Genomic DNA, 27,899 nt, shown 5'->3' on the forward strand with positions numbered 1-27,899 from the left:
CTGGGCTTGCTGGGAAGGCCAGAAGCATGCCTCCAAGCAGAAGGCCACGAGTTGGAGCCACGCCCTCCTGTCTTGGTGTTCTCTCCTCTCCCCTTCTACCTCTTCAATGCCAGCGTTGTTGATTCCTAGGCCCCTCCTCTGCCCGCCTTTATTTTCTTTCACTCCCGTGTTTCTCGAAGGGTTTCCATGTCAGAGGACCTGGCAGTCATAAGCAATACCATGAACGATCAATGCAGTCAATTCCATGATTAGAGCTGGGGACAGTTTTATTAGCAGAAACTATGACTGTCGTCTGTGTGCGCTAAATAAAAAACCGGCTCTAGGCTCATGCACAGAGCCCTGAAAAGGGCAAGCCGTCGAGTGAAGTACAATGGGCTGTTGCCACATTTTCCCATCAATATTCCTTCACTGCTTGTTCATTGGCTTTATCGTGTGCTAGCAGACAAGCAGTAGCAGATGCCAAAGTTTGGAGGCAAATTTATGGAAGCAAAACCCAACACTGAGACTCATCTGTTCATTAACATATTTCCCTCTTTGAAACTGAGACGTGGAAGCAGACGCAATGCCTCAGTCCAGCAGCGGAACTCTGGACTGGTTTGCTATGCATACTTTCTCGGAATGATATCATCCCTGAACCCCCAGCTCTCCACTGGGACTCCCTTGACTGCGTCTGCAGCCCCAGCTCCTCTCCCGAGTGCTGCAGCCCAGGTGTTTCCATCGGCACATCCATCCTGAGACACCAGCACTCGTCAGGTCCCAAACTGAGCCACTTCTTGGCTCTCTCCTTGAGATCTTGGCTCTTGGATCGCCCTCCACCCATTCGTCTGAGCCACAGCTGGGAACTCTTTATGTATTAAATATCCTTTGAATCCATGCCTTCTTCTTGGTCCTGTCCTTGGTCCCTACTAGCCTAAACCATAGCCAAAGCCTTCCAGCTGGCCTTTCAGCCCTCCCCTCTCTGGTCTATCCACCAGCAGGCAATCTTTCATCAGAATAATAAACATTCGAAAAGCCCATCCCATCATGTCCCAGCCCTGCTCGAAGACCACTAGCATCTCAAGACTGGTATATGGCTCCCCCTGTACCCTCACACCTTTGCTGGAGTGCTGATTCCCTTTCTTAGTGTCCACTGGGGCAGAGGGCAAGACAGTCTTTGCCATCCTTGGACCTGGATGCCTGGCACATGGCAGGCATTCAGTAAGTGCTTCTTGAATGAGTGAAAGAGGGTGGGCTGCTCCAGAATCTCTAGGGAATCCCCCTGACCCATGCAATGCAGCCCAGACACCTCCCTGATATTTCAAGCCCTCGACCATATGAACCCAAATCGATTCTCACAGCCTCAGTGAAATGGCAATGGAGAAATAAGTGGTAGGGCAGCTGGAGCATAAACTTACCTGGTTTGTTAACCTGGCTTCAGTACTCATGAGTTCTGCGATCTTCAGAACTTCCCTGCCCTCTGTTTTCTTGACTGTAAAATGGGGATAATGAGTAACTCTCAGGGTTATGGAGAGGCTTTCGTGAGATAATGCATGTGACGTGCACTGTTGCCACACAGCCTGGCACGGAGCAAGCATTCATTAAACTGTAGCACTCGTTTATTCCCCTACCACCCACTTCCCACTCCCTCCCACCCCCCGCCAACACACACACACACACACACACACACACACATACATAGGAAACCACTTATTAATTCCCAGGGTATCCTTCCAAGGTTGCTTTAGGAATATGCAAATAAATTCATACATGTATCCTTATTTTCTCTATTTTTACACAAAAGTTTACATGCCCCACAGCCAGAGTCAGCAAACTTCTTCCATAAAAAGCCAGATAGTAAATATTTTAGGCTTTGTGCAACATATGGTGTCTGCAACTCCTCAGCTCTGCCATTGTAGAGCAAAAGCAGTTCTAGACAATGAGTGTGGCTGGATTCCAAATTAAAATGTATTTATGGAAACTTAAATTTGAATTTTGTATCTCTTTCTCATGTCATGAAATATTATTCTCCTTTTGATTTTTTCCAACCATTAGAAATATAAAAAACAATTGTTAAGTCACAGTTTGTACAAAAACAGTTGGTGGGCCAGATTTAGACTTTTTTTTCACTTTTCTATATATCTTGGAGAGCCTTTCCTATGGGTGTAGAAGAGCTGTGTCTTTCTGTTTTGAGGGCATAGGACTCCATCCCATAGATGTCTCTTAGTTTGTTTAACCAGCCTCCTACTAAGGGACACTTAAATTGTTTCTATTCTTTACAAAATATTTTGCTCTTACGAAACAGGGCTTCTATGAATGATCTTGTTATCCATCACTGTGGACATTTACAGGTGTCTTAGGGCAGATGTCCTTAGAGGTGGAGCTGGAACATCAATTGAGGTGTGTGATTTTGCGGGGAGAGGGAAACAAAACGGAAAGGTGGACAGAGCCAAGCAAGGACTGGTTCTGGGAAAATCAAGCCGAGGCCTAATTGAGGGTGGAGCTTGGAGAGTTGTCCCGCCTTCAGGCGAAGGGGTGGGGCTTTTAAACTTCCGGTTCCGGCTGTCATTAGTTTCATGGTCGTGGTGGGAGGAGACTGTGAGTTGGTGTCCTTCCGTCAAGGAGAAGCCAGTGTGGGGTGCACCCTTCACGGAGTGGAAGGGACAGGGAGGCCGCAGGCGGGCCTGCAGGGGCAAAGCATCGATGCACTGGGGTGTGGATCAGTTCGGTTCAGTCGCTCAGTCGTGTCCGACTCTTTGGGACCCCATGGACTGCAGCACGCCAGGCCTCTCTGTCCATCACCAACTCCTGGAGTTCACTCAGACTCACGTCCATCGAGCCGGTGATGCCATCCAGCCATCTCATCCTCTGTCGTCCCCTTCTCCTCCTGCCCCCAATCCCTCCCAGCATCAGGGTCTTTTCCAATGAGTCAACTCTTCACATGAAGTGGCCAGAGTACTGGAGCTTCAGCTTTAGCATCATTCCTTCCAAAGAACAGCCAGGGCTGATCTCCTTTAGAATGGATTGGTTGGATCTCCTTGCAGTCCAAGGGATTCTCAAGAGTCTTCTCCAACACCACAATTCAAAAGCATCAATTCTTCGGTGCTCAGCTTTCTTCACAGTCCAACTCTCACATCCATACATGTATCAGGGTCTTTTCCAGTGAGTCCGTTCTCCACCTCAGGTGGCCATCAGGTAGGATGTGGACAGGCATTGCCAAATTGCTCTCAATATAGGCTGTATCGATGAACATTTCTACCAGCAGCATCTGAGAGTACCTGTTTCTTCAGGATCTCACCAAATTAGTCTGTTATTAAACTTTTGGATTTTTTGCTCATCTGATGGATTGAAAAGGGCTACCTGAGTTGTTTCCATTTACACATCTCAGAATGAGAAAAGTTGAGCATATTTTCACATATTGGGGAAATATATGGATCTTTCCCCCCTGCCATGAACTTTTCATATTCCTTTGCTGATTTTTCTTCTAGGGCTATTGGTCTGTCTTTTCTGTTTCTAGGAGCTCTTTAAATCTTATGAAGATTGGTTCTTTGCTTGTGATATAAATTGCACATGTTTTTCCCATTTTGTCATTTGTCTTTTTACTTTGTTTAAAGTGGTTTTGGCCAAGTAGAGATTTTTTGATCATAGGGTTGTCTGGACAAGTAAATTATATGTTACGTAAAACAGCTAGAATGATGTCTGCTACCTGGTAGGCATTGAAAGGATGTTTTTTCCTTCCCTCTCCTCCACTCTGTGCTTTATCCAACTGTGCTCGTTATCCTTCCTTAAATATGACCCGTGCTTCCTGCCTGCATGTATTTTCTTATGTGGAATGTCTTCCTCTTCATTTTGGTCTGTGAAAATCCTACTTATCTCTTAAACCCTAGCTCAAATGTCATGGTCTTTCTTACATCTGAACTCTTGTACATCTGTTAGTCATCAGAGTTCACCTTGGATCCTAGTAATATGCACACATTTATCATGCTTTTCCTGAGCCTCAATTTCCTTTTCTATAAATTGGAGTTGCTGGGGAAAAGACTGATTTGTTTTTATTACAAAATAATACATGTTTACTGTAAAATTGTAAAAACAATTTTTTTAACTGAAAGACAGCTAAAAATATGGAAACATAAAGTTTACACATATACAGGCACTCTCATCTCCAAGGGGCCAGCCACTGTTTACAGATCCTTCCAGACCTTTCCTATCCCTTATAAATATCTGTAGGGGAGAAAGAGACATTTTTTTTTTTCAAACAAAAACCTGGAAGTATACTGTCCATATTATTCTGCAACTTACTTTCTTCATTCAATAAAATAATGGGATATCCTGGTGGCTCAGATGGTAAAGCGTCTGCCTGAAATGCGGGAGACAAGAGTTTGATCCCTGGGTTGGAAAGACGCCCTGGAGAAGGAAATGGCAACCCACTCCAGTACTCTTGCCTAGAAAATTCATGGATGGAGGAAGCTTGTGGGCTACATTCTGCAACTTACTTTCTTCACTCAATAAAATAACATAAGATGATGCATTTAAAGCATCTGGCTCAGTGCTTTATCCATGGGAGCTATAACTATTCAGTGCACATTGTAGTGGTGTTTTTAAGCTTTCTTTTGGCAGCAGAGCACTTAGTAAACAAAATAGTATATGTGTGTTAGTCGCTCAGTCATATCCAACCCTTTGTGACCCCATGCACTGTAGCTCAGAGGTTCTTCTGTCCATGGGATTTCCCAGGCAAGATAATGGAGTGAGTAGCCATTCCATTCTCCAGGGGATCTTCCTGACCCAGGGTTTGAACCCAGGTCTCCTGCATTGCAGACAGATTCTGGTCTGAGCCACCAGAGTGGAAGCCCCTTTGTAGAGTGGAGCCAAGGGTCTGGTGAAAGTGGGTCAAGTGGAGGGCACAGAACCTCTCACCCATCGCCTCCCCATCACTGTTAGGAAGCCAATGTGCTGGGTAGGATGTGAGTGTACCATGTTTACTGAATGGCATTATTTTGGGTATACAATGTCCAGGGAGTTTTCACTCAGCTCACAAGATCCCAGCCAGCTGGGACTGGAAGGTTTTCTTCCCAAATAGGTTGAAAGAGCTCGAGCGTTCTCAGGCTGGAGCAAATCTTGGTGAATCATGTAGCCCAGTGGTTCCTGCTTGGTTCCATGCTGGTCTGTATTGAAGACCAGCATCTGTTTTTGTTGGTTCATGAAGAAATGAAAAAAAGTCAATGAGGTGAGATGTTCATGAAGTTAAGCTTATTCCTTGGAGAAGGGAAAGGCGACCCACTCCAGTATTCTGGCCTAGAGAATTCCATGGCCACAAAGAGTCGGACACGACCAAGTGACTTTCAAGCTTATTCAGATATTTCTTATTGCCATTGAAATATATTTTCTTTCATAAAATTATGGTGGTAATAATTAGTAGTTGTGTGTGTGTTTTAATGTCTTACCTAAATAAAAATTTGGCCAATTTATGTTGGTCCCCTAAATTTGTTTCAAAATTTTACTGATCCATGGAATTCTGAAGTCTAGAGAGAGCTGTTTCAGTCCATCGTGGCAACTTTGCCAGGACCTCCCTAGAGCAATTCCAGACAGACAGTCTTGTGCCAGGCAAGTCTGAGAACCACTATCCTATGATGAAATTGCAGCAGCTCTTCCAGAGCTGAGAGTGCACAGAACCACACCCTGCACAGCTGAGAGTGCCCAGTCCCCCGCCCCATCCTGGGGACTGTAGTCTAAGGAAGTCCCTTTCTCAGTAACATTCTCATTTGCCTCATTGCCACCAGTCTCTGGGAGCCAGAGTTGAACTGAGAACTCAAACTTGTTGTTGTTGTTCAGTTGCTAAGTCACGTGCGACTCTTTGTGACCCCATGGACTGCAGCATGCCAGGCTTCTCTGTCCTCCACTGTCTCCTGGAGTTTGCTCAAATTCATGTCTATTGAGTCAGTGATGATATCTAACCGTCTCATCTTCTGCTGCTTCCTTCTCCTTTTGCCTTCAATCTTTCCCAGCACCAGGATTTCTTTTTCCAATGAGTCAGTTCTTTGCATCAGGTGGCCAAAGTTGGAGCTTCAGCTTCAGCATCAGTCCTTCTAATGAATATTCAGGATTGATTTCCTTTAGGATTGGCAGGTTTGATATCCTTGCAGTTCAAGGGACTCTCAGGAGCCTTCTCCAGCGCGATGGTTTGAAGGAATCAATTCTTCAGCGCTCAGCCTTTTTTATGGTCCAGTTCTCACGTCCATACATGACTACTGGAAAAACCATAGCTTTGACTATATGGACCTTTGTCGGCAAAGTGATTTTTCTGCCTTTTAATATGCTGTCAAGGTTTGTCATAGCTTTCCTTCCAAGGAACAGGTGCCTCTGAATTTCATGGCTGCAGTCACCATCCGCAGTGATTTTCGAGCCCAAGAAAAGAAAACCTGTCACTGTTTCCATTTTTTCTCTTCCTATTTGCCATGAAGTGATGGGACTGGATGCCATGATCTTAGATTTTTGAATGTTGAATTTCAAGCCAGCTTTTTCATTCTCCTCTTTCACCTTCATCACGAGGCTCTTTAGTTCATCTTCACTTTCTGCCATTACAGAGGCATCATCTGCATACCTGAGGTTGTTGATATTTCTCCCAGGTCGCCTCCCTCCCTGCCCACCTCCACAGACTGGGCTGGGGCTTATGAAGGGAGATCATGGTCTCTTTCTAGGGGTGCTTTCAGCATGAGACATAGGACCTATGAAAGAACCAAGGCTTCCTCCTTGGCTGTGAGCCTCTCGAAGTTAAGACTTTGATTTCTGTCATTTAACTCAAAGTTCCCATCACAGCAGTACATGACAATAGATTGAGCTCAGAAGGCTGTGGTTGTTAAAAATGTGTTGCCACCAGATTAGTCACTTGGCCCTTTGTATGTAAGAATGCTTGGACAATGTAACAAGATATTTGGGGGTATCTTTTACTCCCCTTAGATGGAGAAGAATTTTTGGTGGTTTGGGGAGAGATATTTTGTCTGAACTGTAGCTAGCACTTTTTTTCTTGTTCATGTGAGAATTCTGACATAGTTTTCAACTTGTGACCACTTATTTATATTTTCAAAATAATCACATGGTCTCACTGTTTCTCTTGGTCCTCACCACAGCCCGGTGAGGTGGGTGTCACCCTTCTTGTTTTAGTGACTGCTCACTTGGGAGGCGGAACTGACATATGCCTAGCCCAAATCCTATCTTCTTCTCTCCTCTGTATAGACAGGTCTTTCTACTACTGCTGCTGCTGCTAAGTCGCTTCAGTCATGTCCAATTCTGTGCGACCCCATAGACGGCAGCCCACTAGGCTCCCCCATCCCTGGGATTCTCCAGGCAAGAACACTGGAGTGGGTTGCCATTTCCTTCTCCAATGCATGAAAGTGAAAAGTGAAAGTGAAGTCGCTCAGTCATGTCCGACTCTTAGCGACTTCATGGACTGCAGCCTACCAGGCTCCTCCATCCCTGGGATTTTCCAGGCAAGAGTATTGGAGTGGGGCGCCATTGCCTTCTCCAACTAAGGAATTTTTCCCCCCTTCTCTGCAAAGTTGAACCATTGGCCCTGAACGGATTTGAACTCAGGATTCTTGGGGTCATTAGCATTGAGTTCCATTCCATTTCATTGAGAAACAAGTGATGGCCACCATAGCAACGGTGACCGCAAACCTCCAAGAAAGGACCCTTTGAGTTTTTCACCTCGACCAGATTGGAGAGCTCTTTGTCAGCAGCGTCAAGTTCAGGAATGTCCCAAGTGGTCTGCACAGAACCTGAACTACCGCGTCCGCTTCCCGGGATGCCCTGCGGTGCTGACATTTTGTTGAGCCATGGCACCAGCCTGGGCACTAGCCAGTCTCCCACAAGAAGGAGACTCCCACTGACCCACCAGCCCACTTACCTCTCACTCTTTGGTGAGCTCTTATAAGCCACCAGAAGGCTTGGGTTTTCTGCTGCAGTTAATTGTGCTGACTTTCTCCTGGGAGTGAAGAGCAGGTGCCTGAGCATTGAGCTCCCAGTTCTGGCCTATGACAGCTTCCAGAGCTTCCGGGGTGGAGAACAAGCCCTCTCTCCCATCCCAGCTCTCAAACCTGGGGAGCAGGCTGAGGCCTGATTGGGGCTTTCAGCGTGAGGATGGTGGTTGCTCGCCCTGAAGAAGAGCAGCACTGAAGCTCACGGGAGCCAAGTCCTGGACCAACAGGGCAGGGCGAGGGCTGGAAGGTGTCAGACTCTGAGCCCTGTCCTGGTAGGGCGTCAGCCAGGAGAGGAGAGGGGGATTGCTCATGGCCTGGACCCTTGGCGCCAACACAGCTGGAGTTGGGACGGTGGAGGGAGAGGGTCCCAGGATCTTATGCTGCTTGGGCAAGGAATCCAGTGGAGAGGCTAGGGGTGAGACCAGCTGGAGGAAAGAGCACCACCCCAGGCGAATGCAGAGGCTTCTTGGCTGAGCTCCTGTTGTGGTCTGGGCTGCCTTATTGGGTAGCACAGGGGTCTAGCTGCCCTGAGTTGGAATCCTGGGGTCTGATTTACTGTTGTATAATCTGGGCAGGTAATTGCTCTCTCAGCTTCAGTGTCTACAATGCGCTCATACCCACCACAGTCCAGACCCTGTCGTGTATACAGTGGTTCGTATACATTGTGACAGTGACAGAGTGGTTACCACGGAGGCTGCCTTGTAGAACGGCCTGCCTAATAATAGATACGTAAAGAACACGTTCAGATATATGAGACCGACAGCTCAAATTCTTCAGATGCCAAAGACACGAGCAGAAAATTTTCACAAGTGTTAAACAGATGTGTGAAAAAAATTTAACCTCGGAAATCACAAAAAGGGAGCTAAGGTAACACTGAAGTGTCATTTACGATGACTATTACTGATTTATGAAAAATTAATAATATGTTATGCTGGTGAGGCTGCAGTCCAAATGGTACATGTATACATTTTGATGCAGCTTTTTGGGAGCATTATCTCCAGTGTATACCTACAGCCATAAATGTTTCTAATTTTTGGAATTAATTGCATTCTAGTCTGTGGAATTAAGCCTAAAATAATAATCATTTTCAAAATACTTCTCACGAGAAATTTTCAAACATAGAGAATAAAAATTAGTTTAACGAACCCCCATACTAAAAAAATATTTTTAATATTTATTTATTTGGCTGTGCCAAGTCTTAGCTGCAGTACGTGGGATCTTCACTGCCGCATGCAGTATCTAATTCCATGACCAAGAATGGAACCCAGGCCCCCGTGCATTGGGAGCAAGGAGTCTTAACCACTGGACCAACAGGAAGTCCCCTAAAAGAATATGTTAACTGAAGAAAAAAAGCCATATGAGTCAGGATGTCCACAGTCGAAAATGTAAAACAAAATAGGTACCAGAATGAATGCATTGTGATTCATCTTCATATAGACTATCATGTCGCAATTAAGATGATAAATGTGAAAACCGTAGAACTGTATCAAGTACCACCTAATATTAATCAGAATTTCAATGATCTCTACAGATAATGACAATAGCATTTAAATGATTTCTACAGACAATGAAATAGGTGGGGAGCCTCCTCCTCCCCACCATTGCTTCCCCGCTTCACTCTCGCAATGACAATGGTATCTACAGATAATGACACGATAGATAATGACAATATACTTGAGCAGAGGTTGAAAGGAAATATGCCAAAGTACTTGCTGTGTTGAGGTGGAGGGTGATGAACTCAATTCTTTCTCCTTGAATGTTGTTGTTATATTAGTTTAACCATAAAAATTAATCAGGGGGATAGTCAGGTTTTCTTCCCTGAATCAACCTGTGAACATGTATTTGCTGGGCACCTATTCCATAAGGCCAAGCATGATAGGTTGTATTAATAAGAGATAAGGGGGGACTTCCCTGGCAGTCCAGTGGTTAAGATCCTGCACTTCCACTGCAGAGAGCGCAGGTTTGCTTCTTGGTCGGTGAGCTAAGACCCCACATGTCGCATGGTGCGGCCAAAATAAATAAATGAAATATAACAGTTTATGTGTCAAGGTACATCGCTCGTCACTCTTAAAAAAAGATGCGGCAAGGGACAGGCGATGGACTCGGTTTTAGGGCGGGGGCTAGTCCATAAGATTCTCAAACTATACAAATGTCAGAGCTACATGAGACCAGTCTAACACCTTCATTTTGCAGTCAAGGGCCTTGAGGCCCAGGGAGGCTAAGTGACTTGCCCAGAATACCCAGCCAAAGCCTGGCAGTCCCACACAAATGTGGGCACTCCCACTAAACCAGCCAACTGGCCTGGCCCCTTTCTCCCTGTCTCAGGGCACCTCCGTTTTCCTGGAGTTGGGAAGAAGGCAGCCAAGTAGAGAACACTCTCCCAGTGTGGAGGCAGGGGCTGGATGTCCTGAACTGGAAGGGCACAGGGATGCTGCCCCCGGGATGTCAACCTCATGCCTCGCTTGTCTCCCCAGGACCCTGAGTGGGCTCAGCCAGACCCACTCCTCCCAGCAGCATGTGGGGCTGTCCCAGACCGCCCGACTTTATCCAGCCCCTGCAGCGAGTGGCCAGCTGACCTCCAATGCCTTGCCCATGGGGCCAGGTCCCGAGCGGAGGGATGGTGCCCCACAGGCAGCATATCTGGACCACCCATCATCCTCCTGGGGTAAGGATGCCCTGTCTCCAGTTCCTCATAGATCCTCCTTCTCTCCACCACTGCTTCCCCGCTTCACTGTCTCAGAAAGGCTGAGTTGTCACCCTGTCCCCCTCATTCTTTCAGCCAATGAACAGTTGTCGAGCACCTGCTTTGTGCCAGGCTCCAGGGGTCCCAAGCCAGCTGTTAGAGAGACTGTGCCCCCTTGAGACACTTAGACCTTGACTTGTCCTTTTCCACCCCATCTGTCACCTGTCTTGCCTTTGCGTCCTTCGTATCCAGCTGTGAACCTCACCTCCCCGGTCCCAGTCCTTCCCCTTCATCCTTTCTGCAAAGCTCGAGCCTCCTGGACCAACCTGACCAGTTGCTTCCTTAGCACCTACAGCGGGACCTCTGCTTCCCAGAGGAGAGAACCGAGTGCCCCTGAGGATTCCACCTTCACACATTCTTGATCGTTGCTCAGCAATCCTTCCTGGGGTGCCTGGACACTTTGTCTCTCTCATTCCTCAGAGCAGCCTCTCCAAGAGGCCCGCACCTTCCCCAGCCCCATCCCATGGCATGCTTCTTACTCCCCAGAGTCCTCACTTTCCTGCCCCCATATGCCCCACCCCCCCGCCATGCCATGCATGTCATTCCCTTGCCTAAACCCGTGCCTGAGCTAACTGCCTTTCTTTGTTTCCCATTTTTAAAGTTGAGGGGAAATTCACATAATGTAACATTAACCATTTTAAAGGGTACACCTCCATGGTTTTCAGGAATCCACAATTTTATGCAGCCACCACCACCACTGTCTAATTACAAAACATTGCCATAACTCCAGAAAGAAGCCCCATGCCCGTTAAGCAGTCACTCTCTTCCCCCCCACCCCCACCCCTCGCTGTCCTTAAAGATTTGCCAATCGTGAGCATTTTGTGTAAACGGGATCTTTTTGTGTGGTCTTTTGTGTCTGGCTCCATCACTTGGTATAGGGTTTTCAAGGTGGATCCGTGTTGTGGACAACAGGCATGAGTGATCTTTCTTGCCGTCTTGAAAAGGAAGCACCCCTCCTCTTGTCTAAGGCATGTGCCACTGTTTCTTGACTCCTCTGGACCCCTAGGCTGTCACTTGGCCTCCCCCCACCCTAGTTCTCCTCCCCCTTTGAACTGGACCACCCTCAGCCCTTCCCCCGCAGCATATACAGTTGCTTATAAATCTCCCATTCTTTCTCTCTCTCATAAACACACATGCACACAAGGTTATTTTCCTCTGCCTTCCTTTCTGTCTCTGCTTGCTTCACAGTCAAGTCTATACAGACCTTTCATAGTTCCCTTCTCAGCCCCTCTGCCTCCTGGCTTCCCTCCCTGGCCCCCAGGATGGAATGAATACCCTTGCTTTGTACATCCGCTGTCACCACTCATGTTGAAAGAAGCGCCCTCCTCTTACTCTGCCACAGTGACCTCCCAACTGCTCATCCTGCCTCCCCAATCACCTGTTCCCCCCCGCTGGAAGGACATAACACCCCCACTCCCTTTTGACCTCTCCCTGAAAACTGTCAATGATTTCCCACCACCAGCTGGATAAAGTGCCCTATGCTCGTTCTGGCCCTTAGGGCCTCCAGAACCTGACTCTCATCGTTCTTTCAGGCATTCTCTTGGAAAACTGTCTACGCTGGCAAGTCTGAGCTACATTCTGTTCTCTGCACTGGGGTTCAGAGCCCAGCTGCCTCCCTTGCTAGCTGTGTGACATGGGATACAATCTATCCCTCAGTGAGCCTCAGTTTCCTTACCTGTCAGATGGGAATGCTAACTGGGATCTAGGAACATGGCCAATATTCAACCACCTTAACCTACAGAGATGGCAATTTTCAATGGTTCTACCTAAAATAAGACTCCAGAGGGTTGAGAGTCGTTGTGCATGAAGCCCGAACTCAGCTGCTGGCCCATCGGCATCCCTCAGGAGATGTTGGACCGTGAGCTGTTACCCTGCCCCCACTATGGGACCTTACATCCAGGAGGGACTTAGCAAATGCCCTTGGGATGGATTCAAGCCAGTTCCGTGTGGGCCTTGCTAGCCAGCCTCTGGAGGTCACAGCTGTGCCTCTCAGCCCTGCCCCCTGGACCCAAGCCCTCTCTCTGCAGGGCTGAATCTCACGGAGAAAATCAGGAAGATCAAGATCGTCTTCACTCCCACCATCTGCAAGCAGACCTGTGCCCGCGGGCGCTGTGCCAACAGCTGCGAGCGTGGCGACACCACCACCCTGTACAGCCAGAGCGGTCACGGGCATGACCCCAAGTCTGGATTCCGCATCTGTGAGTCCCTTCCCAGCTCAGAAGGCTCCTGGCTGGCCCTGGGGCGGGTGTGGGGGTTTGTGGGGAGGCAGTTGGTCAGAGGGACCGGCCTGCCTTGGCCTGGAGCCCAGCTCTTCTGCAGGAAGGAAGCCCGGAGCTCTCCTACTGTGGCTCCCGTGAGCTGTCTGGGATCACACAACGCTGAGTCCTCACCCAGCTCTGTCACGTGTGACTTGGCAGGTCACACAACCTCTCTGAGTCCCGGTTTCCTCATAGAGAGGTGAAGCAGTAAATAGGGCCACTTCCCTCACCATCCTCCAGGTTACCTCGGGGCTGAGGAAAGGCAGGGCCTAGTTATTATCCATCCTCCTTCACTCCCAGGCCTCCTGGAAAGTCCCTGCATTTCCGAGGGTACCGGGTTCCGGAAGCCATCAGACTTGGGGGCCTGGTCACCCCCCTCCCCCAACCCTGCCAGCCCACATAGTAGGTGCTGCTGTATGCTTCCGCCGCCAGTCACCCTGAGGTCGGTGTTGTAGATTTTTGCCAGATCCCCTGCCTGAACGGGGGCCGCTGCATCGGCAGGGACGAGTGCTGGTGCCCCGCCAACTCCACCGGGAAGTTCTGCCACCTGCCCGCCCCCAGGCTGGACCAGGAGCCTCCAGAGAGGGGCCCCCGCCACAGGGCCCCGCTGGAGAGCCCCTTGAAGCAGTCTACCTTCACACTGCCTCTCTCCAACCAGCTGGGTGAGTGTGGGCCTGGGGAACCACGTGGGGTGGGTGCTGGCATCCTGACAGAGGAGATGGGAAACTGAGTCTCCAGCACTTCCTTCTCCTCCATCCTCAGGGCCCAGTTTCATTCCTTAAAATTTTCTCTGCCTTTCCTTCTGAGTTCATCAATTTATTTATTTATATATTTTTTGCCCTTACCCTCTACTGGGTGCTATGAGTAAGACAATAGAGTCTAAGGGTAGGTCCTGACTTTAAGAAACTCATGGGTCCTGGACAGGAGAGGGAAGATGCCTCTATTATTAGGTGCCAAATAAAGGGCAAAAAATACAGAATTTTGTAGGAGATCAGGAGAGAGACCCGAGCCCTGAGTGTTCTGGGAAGGCTGCCTGGAGGAGGTGGACTTCAGTTAAGCCTTAAACAATGGGTTGGTTTTGGTTAAGCAGAGGGGAGTGGGAGGGCTTCCAGGGCAGAGGGACTGGTCTAAACAAAGGCATGGGGTGGGGACCATGCAGGGTTGGTTGGGCTGGAGCCCAAGGGCTGTGCAGGATCGTGGGAGGAGGTGGAATCAGGAAGGTACTTTGGAAGTTGGTAACAAAGGTTCTTCATAGGAAGGTGTGGAATGAAGGAGTCTGTGCTTTGTCCTGTCCTCCCTGAGAAATTCTTCTGGGGTTTGGGTAGAGAGTGAAGAAACGGAGGAGAGATTTGGGGAGACACACACGCCCACCTGGCCCAGGGCTGATGCCACTCCTTAGAGGGTGGGGCCCTGTGTCCCCACCTATGACCCCAGCCCCTCTGCTCAGCCTCGGTGAACCCCTCCTTGGTGAAAGTGCACATCCGCCACCCGCCGGAGGCCTCGGTGCAGATCCACCAGGTGGCTCGGGTGCGAGGCGAGGCCGAGGAGGCCCCGGAGGAGAACAGCGTGGAAACCAGGCCCTCGCCCCGGCTCCCCGCCCGCCCCGGCCACGGCCGCTGGGACAGCAACCGCATCCCCGCCCGGTCCGGAGAGGCTCCCCGGCTACCTCCCCCAGTGGTGCCCAGGACTCCGGCCCTGCTGGGCCGATGCTACCTGAGCACTTTAAACGGACAGGTGAGATCGTAGCTCCAGCCCCAGCCCTGGGGGCTTTGAGACTGTGACTGCTCCCTCAGTGCCCCTCCTCCTTCTCTCTCCTCCTCGTTCTTAGAGAATCTGGGAGTCTGCAGGGTCTCCCATTTCCCAGATGGGAAAACTCAGAGCATAAAATTGCCATGAATGTCAAGAGGTTGGGCAAGCCAACCCGGGCTCCACTGGGTACATGTCAGTGCCAGGCAGATAGAAGAGGACCCAAGAGAGGCCCCCTCTGCAGGGGCATCGGCGTCCTCGAGTCCCAGCAAATCCTGAGCTCTGCTGGAGCTGAGTGTAGGACCCCCGGGGCGTGGATAGAGGGGCTGTTAGATCTGGCAAGGAGTTTGGAGAGTTGAGTAACAGAGATGTAAAAATCAGCAAATGCAGGTTAAATCCCAAAGCCTTGGTCATGTGAAGATAAAAGACGATCCATTCCCTTTTTCACTGATGGGATCCACAGTCAGTGATGGGAAATCAAGTGAGCTTTTCTGAGTCCAGGCCCTTTATCTTTATAGGGGCTAAGCCAGACTCAGGATGGTTTTCCCTAGGGTTGCAGTTTGGCATTTCTGGAAACCCCTCCCAAGTTTAGGGAGCTGGAACAGGTGGGAAGTAGCTCAAGGATAGGATCCTGGGTCCCCGGAGCCTCTCAACTGCAGTGTTGCTGAGCATGGGCCCTGCTTGAGGGAGGTGGTCCTGGCATTCTCTGGAGTTTGATGGAGGAAAGCCCATCCTTCGGGACCCCTGTGTCTTTGGACTCAGGGCATGGATGGGGGGCAGTTTGCAGACCTCACAGAGAAGATCTTGTCTGGGTGTGTCACTTCCACCCCGTCCCCTAAGCTTAGTGTCTGGCAGGGTGGACCTCGGGTTTCTCCACTTCCTTCTGGGACAACGCCTCCCCTCCCCTCCCTTGGGTGGGGGCATTCTCCGGCAGTATGTGAGGGGTGAACTCATGACTCAGCCTCTCCTGGGACATCTCTGTGCGGGAGAGGGAAGCAGGTGACGAGTGCCCATGGTCCTTTTTTTATCTCCAGTGTGCCAATCCCCTGCCAGAGCTGACAGCCCAAGAGGACTGCTGCGGCAGCGTGGGGGCCTTCTGGGGGGTGACCTCCTGTGCCCCATGTCCACCCAGACCAGGTGAGTGCTGGGTGCCAGGCTCCAGGGTTGTGAGCAAAGCTCTCTGGCCTCTGCAGCATACACCCCCCCACACACACACCCCACCCTGCGTCTCCCACCAGGGTCTCGGAGGCCAGGCAGGTAGAAAAGGCTGGTAAACTGGGCAGGCTCTCCAGGTCTGCTTCCGACTGGTGGCAGAAGCTCCTGCCAGCTCAGACCCGCAGCCGGGTCCAGCGTGGCCTGCCTGCTCCATCTGATGGCCTTCACCAGTTGTTCTCGCTCAGAATTTAGGAATCCCATCCCAAGCTGGGCCCCCTGGTATACTCCTCAACCCCTTCCACATACCCCCTGCCCAGGTCCCAGAGGCCCCGAGGTTTCTGATTTAGTGACTCAATGTTTCCTTCATTCTCTCCTCCTCACCCCCTGCTTCCTACCTCCCAGTCTTTGAATCTGGGTTGGGCACCTGCCCCAGAATAGCCTGGCCCTTGGGGTATGTGAAACTCCGCTTCTGGCCCTCTTTCCAATGATGAAAAAGCCTAACGTATTCATTCATTCATTCAGTCAGTCAGTCAGCAAATACTCATCACGTGCCTCGTGTACTCTGAGCCCTGAGAATTCAGGAATGCTGCTCTCACAGGCATTGATCTTAAAGTTGGGAGGTGGGTGGCAAGGCTCCTGTGCCTGAGTATGGCTCCTGCCACTCAGCCTGTCTTCCCTTCCCCGCCCCATGCAGGTCTCCCTCCTAGGTCTGGGCCCAGGCCTGGCAGGTATTTCTTTGCCTGTCAGCAGTCAACTCCGTGAGTCAGCTTTGTGGGGGGCCTGGCCCAGAGCCCGAAGGTAGGAGCGGCAGGACTGTTCCTTACTTCAGACTCGCCTGTGGAGCAGTGATCATATTTTCCAGGCTAAAAAAAAATGCGGACAGTTTGACAGTGTGATAGACTCTTTGGTGAAGCAGCACAGGATAGTAATTAGCCTCCAGGCCTGAATGTCCAACACATGATGGGTACCAGTCCCAGCTCTCACCTGCTGAGCTCTTTCTGCCTCGTCTTCGATCTGTGGAGTGGAGACAGGAACAGTGCCAGCCTCGTGGGGCCTCTGTCAAGAGTCAGGGAGAGGGTGCCTGTACCTACCATTAGGGCATTTCATGGTAGCTGTTATAATTACCGTTAGAAAGTGTCCCTCCAAAAAGGGTAAAGGGACTGGCCCCGGCGCCTGGAGGGGAAGTGTATGGAACTGCTCAGCATCTCCCCCTGCAGGCCAGAGGTGTTTTCACCACATTTCTTCCTCCTGGTCAGACCCACCCTTGAGACTTCCTCATACCACACTCCATTCACCCAGCACTGATGAAGTACCCATAGTGTGCAGCCCTGACCAAACAGTGAACAGATAGAAATAGTGCCGCCCCTCTCAAGCATACAGTCTGGTGGTGGAGGGCGGTTGCAGACAGTAGAGCTGGGGCCACAGATAGCTCCTGTAGCACCTTTGTACAAATGAGTGAAAGGTGCCCCTTCCATGTGTTCAAAATAGTCTTTATAATTAGACAAATGCAAGATGCCATTGATTCTGTCAGATGTCATCCTTTTATGCAGTGTGCAGCCTGCACATCCGTACACTGTGGGCTAGGAGGTCCTTCCTCAAACTGACATCCAGGATGAGATCTAAAGAATTATTAGAGTAAGCCAAAGAGGTGGGGAAGTGCCTAATAACCCAAGAAAATTGCATAGACTGGTGAGATCAAGCGCGTGAGAACATTTCCTGGAGCAGAACACCCCCAAGGCTGAGGCCTCACCCCCTCCCTGTACCAGGTAGTGCCTCCGAACACCACCTCCCTGACTGTGTTCAGCACATCTCAGCAAGCTGGGCACCAGGGTGCAGACCCTGGAATGTTAAGCATTCCCCATACTGAGCAAGAAATTACAAAGACAGAGCAATGTCAACATTTAAAATGTGGTAAAGTGCAGTTGGGCATAGTGGAGAGAAGGGGCAGGACGCTGGGGAACCTTGTTTGCATTGACAGGGTGCCAGACAGCTCCACGCCCGAGCCTGGGGAGCCGGGGTGAGGAGTGTTTCTTTAAGTAGGTAAGACAGGCAAACTACTGTGCAAGACTCAGGAAAAAGAAGGTGAGCGCCTGGGGTGGATTTGGGAATGGTTGGCAAGACTCCTGTGTTCTAGAACGTTCTCAGCCCTGGTGGCTTTGCCCCTCTGAACCTCGACTTCTCTTCTGATAAAAACACTACTGCACCCCTCAGGGAAGGGTTTTGTTGCTCCCAACAAGGTAGTCTAATAGAATCAGGGATGAGGGAAGTAATAAAACCAGAAGCTGGGGTGGAGGAGGAGTCACGTGTGACTTCATAGCTTTCCCTAAATCACCTTTGACTCCTGAGGTTGTACAGGACGGTTGAAGAAGGTCCCTGCAGAATGCTGCTATTTGTGACATGGGAAAGGACTGCCTTGATGTCTCAGTTACATGGCTCAGACAAATCTCTTTTCTTCCAAAAAAAAAATTCCTCAATGCCTTCTTTCTCAAGGAAATAGCTCAAGCAGTCAATCGAGGCCAGCCTCTGGTCCCCCCACCCTTTCTCCCTTCACTCTGAGTGGCAGATGCAGCTGACCTGCCAGGACCTGGCCTGAGCCACATCTTCCTGACCCCTGGGCAGTTATCAAACGTCCCGGCTCAAGAGCTGAGGCCATCCCCACACCAGGGTCTGGAGAGCACACACCCCTCAAAAACCACTTTGATTGAGGCCACATTTTTGAGTTTTTACCCGAGAAAGACAGACACATCTGGGTTGACTGGAAAGTTGGCCGCTGCCCCATCTGGCTTGGCACTGGCCGTGTCAACCCCGAGGCCCCTTTGCTACAGCAGGCGGGGCTGGCACACAGCATGCAGCCCGCAGTGGTGGGCCCCAGTTGTTTGCCACAAGACCATCTCTCCATCTGCCTGGCATGGGATGAGTTCACCTCCGAACCCAAGCCCCTCCTGTATCTCCAGGGAGAGTGGATTCTCTTGCTCTGCCCCTTCAAGGAATTCTACGACTTTCCCTCTGAAAAAACAATTATAGCTGCCAGTTCATGAATTTTTACACTATGCTGTGCTTTCACGTGCATTATCTCACTTCACTGTCACGACCACCTGCAAGCTAAGGATCTTTATCCCCATTTGTTGGGGGAGAAAAATGTAGCTCAGAGAGGGCTAAAGAGCTTGTCCAGGGTCACACAACTAGGACCAAGGAGCTATATTTCAAATCACACTGGGTCTAATGCTTAACTAATCAGGATCTCCGTAATCGGTGAGGGGGGTGGGGGGACTAGCGAAATTCGCTCAGTCATGTCTGACTCTTTGCGACCCCATGGACCATACAGTCCATGAAATTCTCCAGGCCAGAATACTGGAGTGGGTAGCCTTTCCTTTCTCCAGGGGATCTTCCTAACCCAGGGATTGAACCCAGGTCTCCCTTATTGCAGGCGGATTCTTTATCAGCCAAGTCACCAGGGAAGCCCAAGAATACTGTAATGGGTAGCCTATCCCTTCTCCAGCAGATCTTCCCGACCCAGGAATAGAACTGGGGTCTCCTGCATTGCAGGCAAATTCTTTACCAACTGCGCTATCAAGGATGCCCTGGGACTGCCTGATCCGTAATCAGCAAGCGGTGGGGTGGGGGTGTTGGGGCTGCCTAAAGACAACACCAGTCAGGATACTAGACCAGGATTTCAGTCAAGAGGGTGCATCCCAGGACTGTATTCCAGGTGTACATGAAAGCCAGCATCCAGCCAGAAGACTGGATTGAACAGACAGGCAAGGCACCAGCCTGGAGCACTGGTCTGAGTTAAGGGAAATGTGTTGAAAAAACAAGGGGTTGGGGGAGGAGCAGGTAGGCTTGTTCTGTGTGGTTTGGTGAGGGGGAGAAAGCAGATGTATGGAAGTTTCTATCAGGCAGAGCTCAATTGGAAGCTGAGCAGTAGGGACAACTTATTAAAAACTGCAGCTATCTAGCTCTATAGTGGTATGTTTCCAGAAGTCCTCAGCCCCCCACCACAAAGAGCGTGCCTACCAAGAACTAGCGAGTGGAAGGAGTGGGAGAAGGAACTTGATCTTCGAGGGGATGGAGGTTTATGTAGATGTCTGGAAATTGATTTGAAACTCTCAATAGAAGGAAAGCCTTGGTTTGGGTTGGTTTTGCCATGGTCCTTGCCCACAAGGGGTGTTCCAGCGGTTGGTCTGTGATGTCAGCCCCTGGGGAGAATGCGCGTGTGAAGGTGATGTTTGAGGGGGCTAGGGCAGAGAATCCTAGTGTGAGTCACGGCAGCATCACCCCATCATGTCCTCCGTGTGTGTGTGTGTGTGTGTGTGTGTATGTGTGTGTTAGTCGCCCAGTCGTGTCCAATTCTTTGTCCCTCCAGGCTTCTCTGTCCCTAGAATTCTCCGGGCAAGAATACTGACGTGTGTATCCATTCCCTTCTCCAGGGAATCTTCCTGACTTAGGGATCGAACCTGGGTCTCCTGCACTGCAGGCGGATTCTTTACCATATGAGCCACCAGGGAAGCCCCACATCCTCCTTCAGTTCAGTTGCTCACTCGTGTCCGACTCTTTGCGACCCCATGAATCGCAGCACACCAGGCCTACCTGTCCATCACCAACTCCCGGAGTTCACTCAGACTCACGTCCGTCGAGTCAGTGATGCCATCCAGCCATCTCATCCTCTGTCGTCCCCTTTTCTTCCTGGCCCCAATCCCTCCCAGCATCAGTCTTTTCCAATGAGTCAACTCTTCGCATGAGGTGGCCAAAGTACTGGAGTTTCAGCTTTACCATCATTCCTTCCAAAGAACACCCAGGGCTGATCTCCTTCAGAATGGACTGGTTGGATCTCCTTGCAGTCCAAGGGACTCTCAAGAGTCTTCTCCAACACCACAGTTCAAAAGCATCAGTTCTTCGGCGCTCAGCTTTCTTCACAGTCCAACTCTCACATCCATACATGACCACAGGAAAAACCATAGCCTTGACTAGACGGACCTTTGTTGGCAAAGTAATGTCTCAGCTTGTCAATATGCTGTCTAGGTTGGTCATAACCTTCCTTCTTAGATGCTCTTAATTCAGGAGGTGTGATTTGAGCCGGGCACCATGCTAGTTCTCATTTCGTTGCATGCTAACCACACCTCTAGGTGGTGTTCCTATCTTCATTTTATAGATGAAACTGGCCCTGAAGCTCCAGGTCTATGTGACCCCAGCCCCTAGTTCTAATTGCTCTGTAACCTGCTTCCTCTGCCTCTTGGCTTGGGCATTCACTGAACTAGAGGACCTGGGCCGGGGGAAGAGCTGTGCCGGGGTGGGGCTCCTGTTTCCTGCAACTCTGGGTCAGAAGCCCAGTCTCCTGCCCTAAAGAAATGAGATTTTCCGAATTGCAGTTTGTTGGGCTGAAAAAAAGTCATGACTCTTTGGCTCAGGGTTGTTCTGAGAGCTTCCAAGGGACTCAGCCTCCTGGGAAATGTGCCTCAGCTCATGTTCACACCCTTCCTACCCCCACCGTGACGTCACTGACACGTGGCATCTCTGGCCTGGAGAGCCCCAGGGAGCGGTGGGGTCAGGGTGGCTGGTGTGTACCATTTGAGCCAGGTGTCTGACCAGACCCCTCCCTACCTCATGGTTCGTAGTGGCTGAGACACCCATTTTGACCTCAAATCCACCCTGAAGAAGCAGTCAGAGCCCATCTTTGGGTGGGATTTCTGAATCACTGGTAGCAGCGAGGGTGAACCATTAGGACTTCACCACCAGAATAATGGACATTATGATAATATTCAATATGTGACAAGCTTCATGCTCAGACATTTTCTTGCTTTAGTGTTCACAATAATGCCCCGAGAAAAGAATAGTCATCTTCATTTTACTGATAAGAAACCCAAGGCTCAGAGAGTTACTTGCCCAAGTCTCTCCAGCCAGTAAGGAGCAGCCAGCCAGCTTGTTGTCCTTAAAACTGTGTTGCTGGAAGGGAGGGAGGGAGGGAGGGAAGGAGGGAGGGGGGAGGTCTAGGGGAGCATCTCCAGGGACTGTGCCAGGCCCTGAGCTAGCTTTAGTCTGATGTTGATCGTTTCAGTAAAGTTAATTCTCACAACAACTCATAAACTGAGTTTCTAGTCCCACTTCTACATGGGAAGAAAATTAAGGCCTTGAGGGAGGTTAAGAAGTGTGCCCCAAGTCACACAGCTAATCAGAGCGGAGCCAGGAATTAGATGTGAGCCTGCCTGTCCCAGCACCAACACCCTTTCCGCTGCCCCCAGGGGAGTCGAAGTTTTCTTTCCAGCTTACCCGCCAGAGTTTGCAAATCAGGGCTGAAGCTTCAGCCTGTACATGTGCCCGTGTGTATCGAGCTTAGCCTCATCCAGTGTGTGTGTGTGTCTGTGTGTGTGTTCTCTGGACCCTCCACATCTCCCTGCTACAACCATCTGTCATCACAGACTGAGATCAGCGTGGCTTGTAAACAGCCCTGTAGCCAGACATATGTCTCCCCCCATCTCCTCCCCAAGCTCTGTCAACAGAGTCGGGGCCAAAACTGTCTCCAGCAATTAGTTTGCCCTTGTTGAGGCCTCCTTGGGGATTCCAGCAGCTGAGGGTAAGACTCAGCAGGGCAGGGGCAGGCTGCAGCCAGTGGCCCTTCTGCTTCCTTCTGAGAGCAATGGAGGGTTGGCAGTGAGTGGACAGGGCCTGAGGCCAGGGCCGGAAGACCTGAGCTCCAGGCCCACGTGGCCCAGGTTTCCTGACCAGGAAAGTCACACACATCTGCTCGACCTGCTTCCCAGGCATCTGGGGATGTTCAGACTCCTTGGAGTCCAGGTTGAGTCCAGCTGACCCCTCAGCAGCTGCTTTTGCTTCTCAGGTCAAGGTCCTGACTGCAAGGCCACTCTGCAAGAGCCTCTTTGAAGCACCCATGGGAATCTCAGCCCAGCACTCTGTCTTTCCAGATCCACAAGTCCTCTGCTCTCTGATTCTGGTTTTATCTTGATCTGGCTGAGGGGCCATGGGAGGAGCCGAGGGTCTTCACTGTGTCCTTTATCAATTCTATATGATTCTCCCGTTGTACACATTGTGGAGCATTTGCCAAGGATCTGATTAATTCCCCAGCATCTGATGAATTCCTCTGACCTCTTTCAGGATGACTCCGCCTTCCTTTTCTCATTCACTCTCTTGATCCCTTGTTCTTAATGAGGAGGAGGTCCCAGGAAGAGTGATACATCTCCTTCTGAGCAGGTATCACCCTATGGCCTCTGGACCCTGGTATTCTTGTCCTAGACAACTCCTAAGGCTTGTCATGAATTCATGAATTCATTCATTCATTTGTAGTTAGTAGAGGGATGGTTCAGAATTTGTCTTCTGGAGGCAGATTCATAATCCCAGTTCCATTCACCAACTGGGTGACCTTGGGCATGTGTCTTATCCTCTTTATGCCTCAGTTTGCTCATCTGGGAGTTGGGGATAAGATTAGTATCTCCAAGGGCTGTTATGATGATTAAATAAGTTATTACCTGTAAAGTCTTTATAAAAGGGCCTAGCCCATAGTACAAGATATTTTGCTGTGCTGTGTCAATCACGTCTGACTCTTTGCAACCCCATGGACTGTAGTCCACCAGGCCCTTCTGTCCATGGGGATTCTCCAGGCAAGAATCCTGGAGTGGGTTGCCATGCCCTCCTCCAGGGGATCGTCCCCTGGCAGATTCTTTACCAGCTGAGCTACCAGGGAAGCCCACGAGCCTTTTTAATGCTTGCTATTATATTATTCATTCCATTTTGATTGAGTGCCTGTATTGTTCCATGTGCTGGGCATATTTCCAGAGACATAGCAATGACAGAGAAGGTAAGGTTCCTGTCCTCACAGAGCTTACACTTTGTCAGGGGAGCTTGACAAAGAGCTTACAGTTTACCAGGGGAGATGGACAAGCAAACAGGCAGCGACAGCATATTTAATCACTACGATGAGGGAAGGCCCGTGTGCATTGGGAGCACTTGAGAGATGTGCCTGGTGATACCGCCTTACCCCATCAATGCCAAAATCTCACCCAGAGCCGTGGATGGGTGGGTGCTGCATTCTCATCCCAAGCCAGGGTCTCTCCCTTCCACATGGTCATCTGACCTTTGATTTTCTTTCCCTCAAAGGGATATAAGTAGATTCTTCTGGATCGTATGCTGCACTTGTCCTTACAGAAGCTGGGAAGCAGCCCCTTATAGATGACATGGCCTCTGTGAGGTGTGAGGAGAGGCGCTGAGGTTCCTGCTAAAGTGGGCATTTCACCAGGAACACTGGCTTCGGCATTTCTCTATAAGAAGCCTGCCCCCGCCAAGGGTTGTCCAGTCAACGGTTTCTCTTCAGGCCAGTGAGAGGGCAGAGTCCTCTCGGGAGGAAAGCGCTTTACAGGAAAAGCATGTGTTTCCAGACTCACGAAAGAGCCCAGCTGCTCTCAGTTCACAAGTTCCCCGGGTTCACAGAGTTTCCTGAGGGTGCCACGGCTGGGTCCACCCTTCCTCTGAGCCTAACTCTCTGCCACCCCTCTCCTGTTTGTTAAAGAAGCACAAAGTTTGTGACAAATATGTATACATATGTATATATGTATTACAACTTCAATTTACAATCCTTTGTTAAAGTTCTGCCTAATTTCTCCCCCCCAGGGACCAGCTTACTGCCCTGGCCTCCTGGCTTTCCAGCTTCCTCCTCTCGGGTTGGGGGAAGCACCCTTCACAGCCAGCCAGAAGCTTGGTTGCAACCCTGACTCAGCCCCCTCTGAGTTTAACCGTCCTTCCTAATCTGTTAACTGGGGATAATGACCCCTGCCTCGCGGGGTTATTGTGAGAGACGGGACCATATGCGCCGAAGGGCTCCAGCCACCGACGCGCCGTCCAGATGTTCCCGGCCCCCTGGCATCCACCTCGCGCCATTCCTTCCCACCTTCTGCTCCTCATAAATCAGCTCGCCTTTTGAGTTTCCCCAAACAGCTTCCCCTCGTGCTTTTCCTCCTCCCTGTCCTCAGTTCTTGCCACCAGGCGCCAGGCCAGACGCTCACATTTCCCAGCCTCACCCCCATCCATCTTCTCAACGTCGGCAGCATTTCCAGATCCCTTGCTTATCTCTGCACTGCGGCCTTTTAGGCTGTTTCCCCCCATGTGGATGACGACATGCAAAGCCTGGGGAAGACCGTTTGTGGCAAATTTCAATTTACAATCCTTTAACCTTAAAAAAAAAGAAAGAAAATGAAGTTTTACTCATTTATGGCTTCACTTGATCTCTATGTCAGGCAGTTCCAAGCATCCTCAGGCAAGAGTGGGCCTTCCAGGGAAACACAGCGCCTCCTCGTGTTTGTCCTTGGTATCACAACACGGACCGCACGGCAGTGTTCCCGCTTGTGGGTTTTTTCAGTTAGGTGGTGGTTGGCTGTTCGGAGAAGGCAATGGCACCCCACTCCAGTACTCTTGCCTGGAAAATCCCATGGACGGAGGAGCCTGGTGGGCTGCAGTCCATGGGGTCACTAAGAGTCGGGCACGACTGAGTGACTTCACTTTCGCTTTTCACTTTCATGCATTGGAGAAGGAAATGGCAACCCACTCCAGTATTCTTGCCTGGAGAATCCCAGGGACGGGGAAGCCTGGCAGGCTGCCGTCTATGGGGTCGCACAGAGTCGGACATGACTGAAGCGACTTAGTTAACTAAAGCAACCCTCACCAAATGGAGAAGTGACTCTAAAACACTCTTGCAAAGAAGTAGGATTTAAGATAATACGAATAATTGCAATCATTTAAAAATGCAAGGCTAACGATTCTCCTCTGACAGGTCATTAGCCATATTCCAAGGTAAAAGTAACAACTGCCTCTCACATGGGACCCAAAATGGACCCCAGAAGTCAGATGATCAAGAAGGCTATACGAAAATACAGCTTATATCTAGCATCATTAATATCAAACCCTACCTTCGGTGTTTAATGTGCCCAGAGATAATAGCTAATGATGGACTAAAATCTATCTTGATTAGAAAAACATTTTAAAACACCAGGGGACTTCTCTGGAAGTCCAGTGGTTGCGACTTTGAGCTCTCAGTGCAGGGGCATGGGTTTGATCCCTGGTCAGGAAACTAAGATCCCACATACCAAAAACAAAAACAAAAGGAATACCGAGTGAGTGCACACTTTGCTGCACAATTGGATGAAGGTATCCTGGACTGCAAGGAGGTCCAACCAGTCCATCCTAAAGGAGCTCAGTCCTGGGTGTTTGTTGGAAGGATTGATGCTGAAGCTGAAACTCCAATACTCTGGCCACCTCATGCGAAGAGTTGACTCATTGGAAAAGACCCTGATGCTGGGAGGGAATGGGGGCAGGAGGAGAAGGGGATGACAGAGGATGAGATGGCTGGATGGCATCACCGACTCGAAGGACATGAGTTTGAATGAACTCCGGGAGTTGGTGATGGACAGGGAGGCCTGGCGTGCTCTGATTCATGGGGTCACAAAGAGTTGGGCACGACTGAGAGACTGATCTGAATAGGTATTCCTAATGCCTCTCTTGGTACTTGCAAGAATCTATTTCAACAATAAATATATGAAGAACTATCTATTGTGTAAGCCACTAAAGGCTGAATCTATATGGAAGATAGAGGACCTATATTCTCAACAGTATATGACTTCTTGAATAAAGATAACATTTACCCAATAACTCTATAAGCTCAGTTGATGTTAGGACCAGCAAGGTAATGGAGCTGAAGAAGGCTATTTGTAATGCCCCCTCACCACAACCTTCATAGGCAAGCTATTGCCACAAAGGAGTCAGGGCTAGGAGAAGAAACGTTGACACAGGAAGTCATCACACTGTTAACTTTATAAAACAAGACATTAAAAGTATGATGTTATCTTTACAGAACTTCATGTTGCAATAGTATCTGTAGAATCCCTGTACCCTTCAGAATTAGTGGCTATGACTTGACAAGGAAATTATCGAACTGAAACACCAGTTCTTCTTTGTTTTTTTTTTTTTTAAACAGAAAGATAGATGCTCCAGATTTGTTGCCTTTACCTTTGGTGACAGGTAGCTGTCAGCAGTATACCATCTGCTAGTGCTTTTGAAGAAAAAAAAATTTTAAATTAAAACATCTTCAAAGCACTTCTTTGGAGGTTGACATGTAAATCTGCCCCTCCAAGGTAGTGGAGATGTTTTCTCTGTTTCTATTAGATGTCTTTTTTTTTTTTTTTTTTTTTTAGTGCACACTTCTTTTCTCTCTCTCTTTAAAGTAAAGGGGAATGTGGTGAAATCAATATAGGAGTTATCAGCACCAAAGTACTGAGAGTTATTGCCTGGTTGGTCCATCTGGACTCAGACTGCTGCCCAGTTTTGTTCACTATAATCTTCAAGCAGGGATGCTTTCCAAGCAAGTCGTGATGGGAGAGAGCCTTTTGAAAATGGATGTTGGAAACAATCCCATCATCGTGTGATTTGTTGCCGTAAATCTGCTCATTTGCATCCCTGAAAAACTTGAGAACGGGTTTTCTAACTTTTTTGAATTTGTCAGTGTAACTTACTGACCTTAGGGAACATGAAACTCTACTAACCAAATGTCAACATGGTTGAGATTGCATCACACAGTTGGTGAGTGTGAATGAATGAATATCATGGTTTTCTAAGCGCAACCAATGGTGAACGTCTTCCATCTCTATCTGAGATTCCTTGTCTCAGGTAATGCTGTGAATGGCAGCATTAAAATTAAACAGCAAAAGAAACCGAACTTAGAGCCCAGCTGTGAACTGTCATATCCAGATGTTTAAACACTAACAAAATAACTATAGTTGTGTAAGATGCAGCCATTAGGAGAAAGTGGGTGATGGGTGCACGGGACCTCTATGCTATCTTTTGCAACTTCCTGCAACTCTACAATTACTTCACAAACAGAAAGTAAAAACTGAATAAAACTTGTTCAATCACATGTTTTACAACATTGATATCATATAATATAAACTGTATCTAATATTATTACTATATACAAGATATATGGTCACTTAGTATCATTTTTAGTCATAGCAGGGTGCACTGAGAGTAGCCTGGTGAGAGCCAGGGAAAGGATTT

General features: G+C 49.4%; 1 protein-coding gene across 4 annotated transcripts in view; it reads left to right on the top strand.

Annotated features, from left to right (window-relative positions):
• Positions 1-27,899, top strand: part of LTBP2 (latent transforming growth factor beta binding protein 2) — a 111,476-nt gene that overhangs the window by 44,329 nt on the left and 39,248 nt on the right. For 3 of the 4 annotated variants that reach the window (XM_018053970.1, XM_018053972.1, XM_018053971.1), the window contains exons 4-8: positions 10,424-10,614; positions 12,720-12,890; positions 13,406-13,612; positions 14,398-14,684; positions 15,731-15,833. In XM_018053970.1, coding sequence (XP_017909459.1) covers positions 10,424-10,614; positions 12,720-12,890; positions 13,406-13,612; positions 14,398-14,684; positions 15,731-15,833 — 959 coding nt within the window. The remainder of the gene's footprint in view (positions 1-10,423; positions 10,615-12,719; positions 12,891-13,405; positions 13,613-14,397; positions 14,685-15,730; positions 15,834-27,899) is intronic. The other variant, XM_018053973.1, reaches the window with a different exon arrangement.

The sequence above is a fragment of the Capra hircus genome, chromosome 10 (assembly GCF_001704415.2).
Source record: "Capra hircus breed San Clemente chromosome 10, ASM170441v1, whole genome shotgun sequence".
Taxonomy (NCBI): Eukaryota; Metazoa; Chordata; class Mammalia; order Artiodactyla; family Bovidae; genus Capra; species Capra hircus.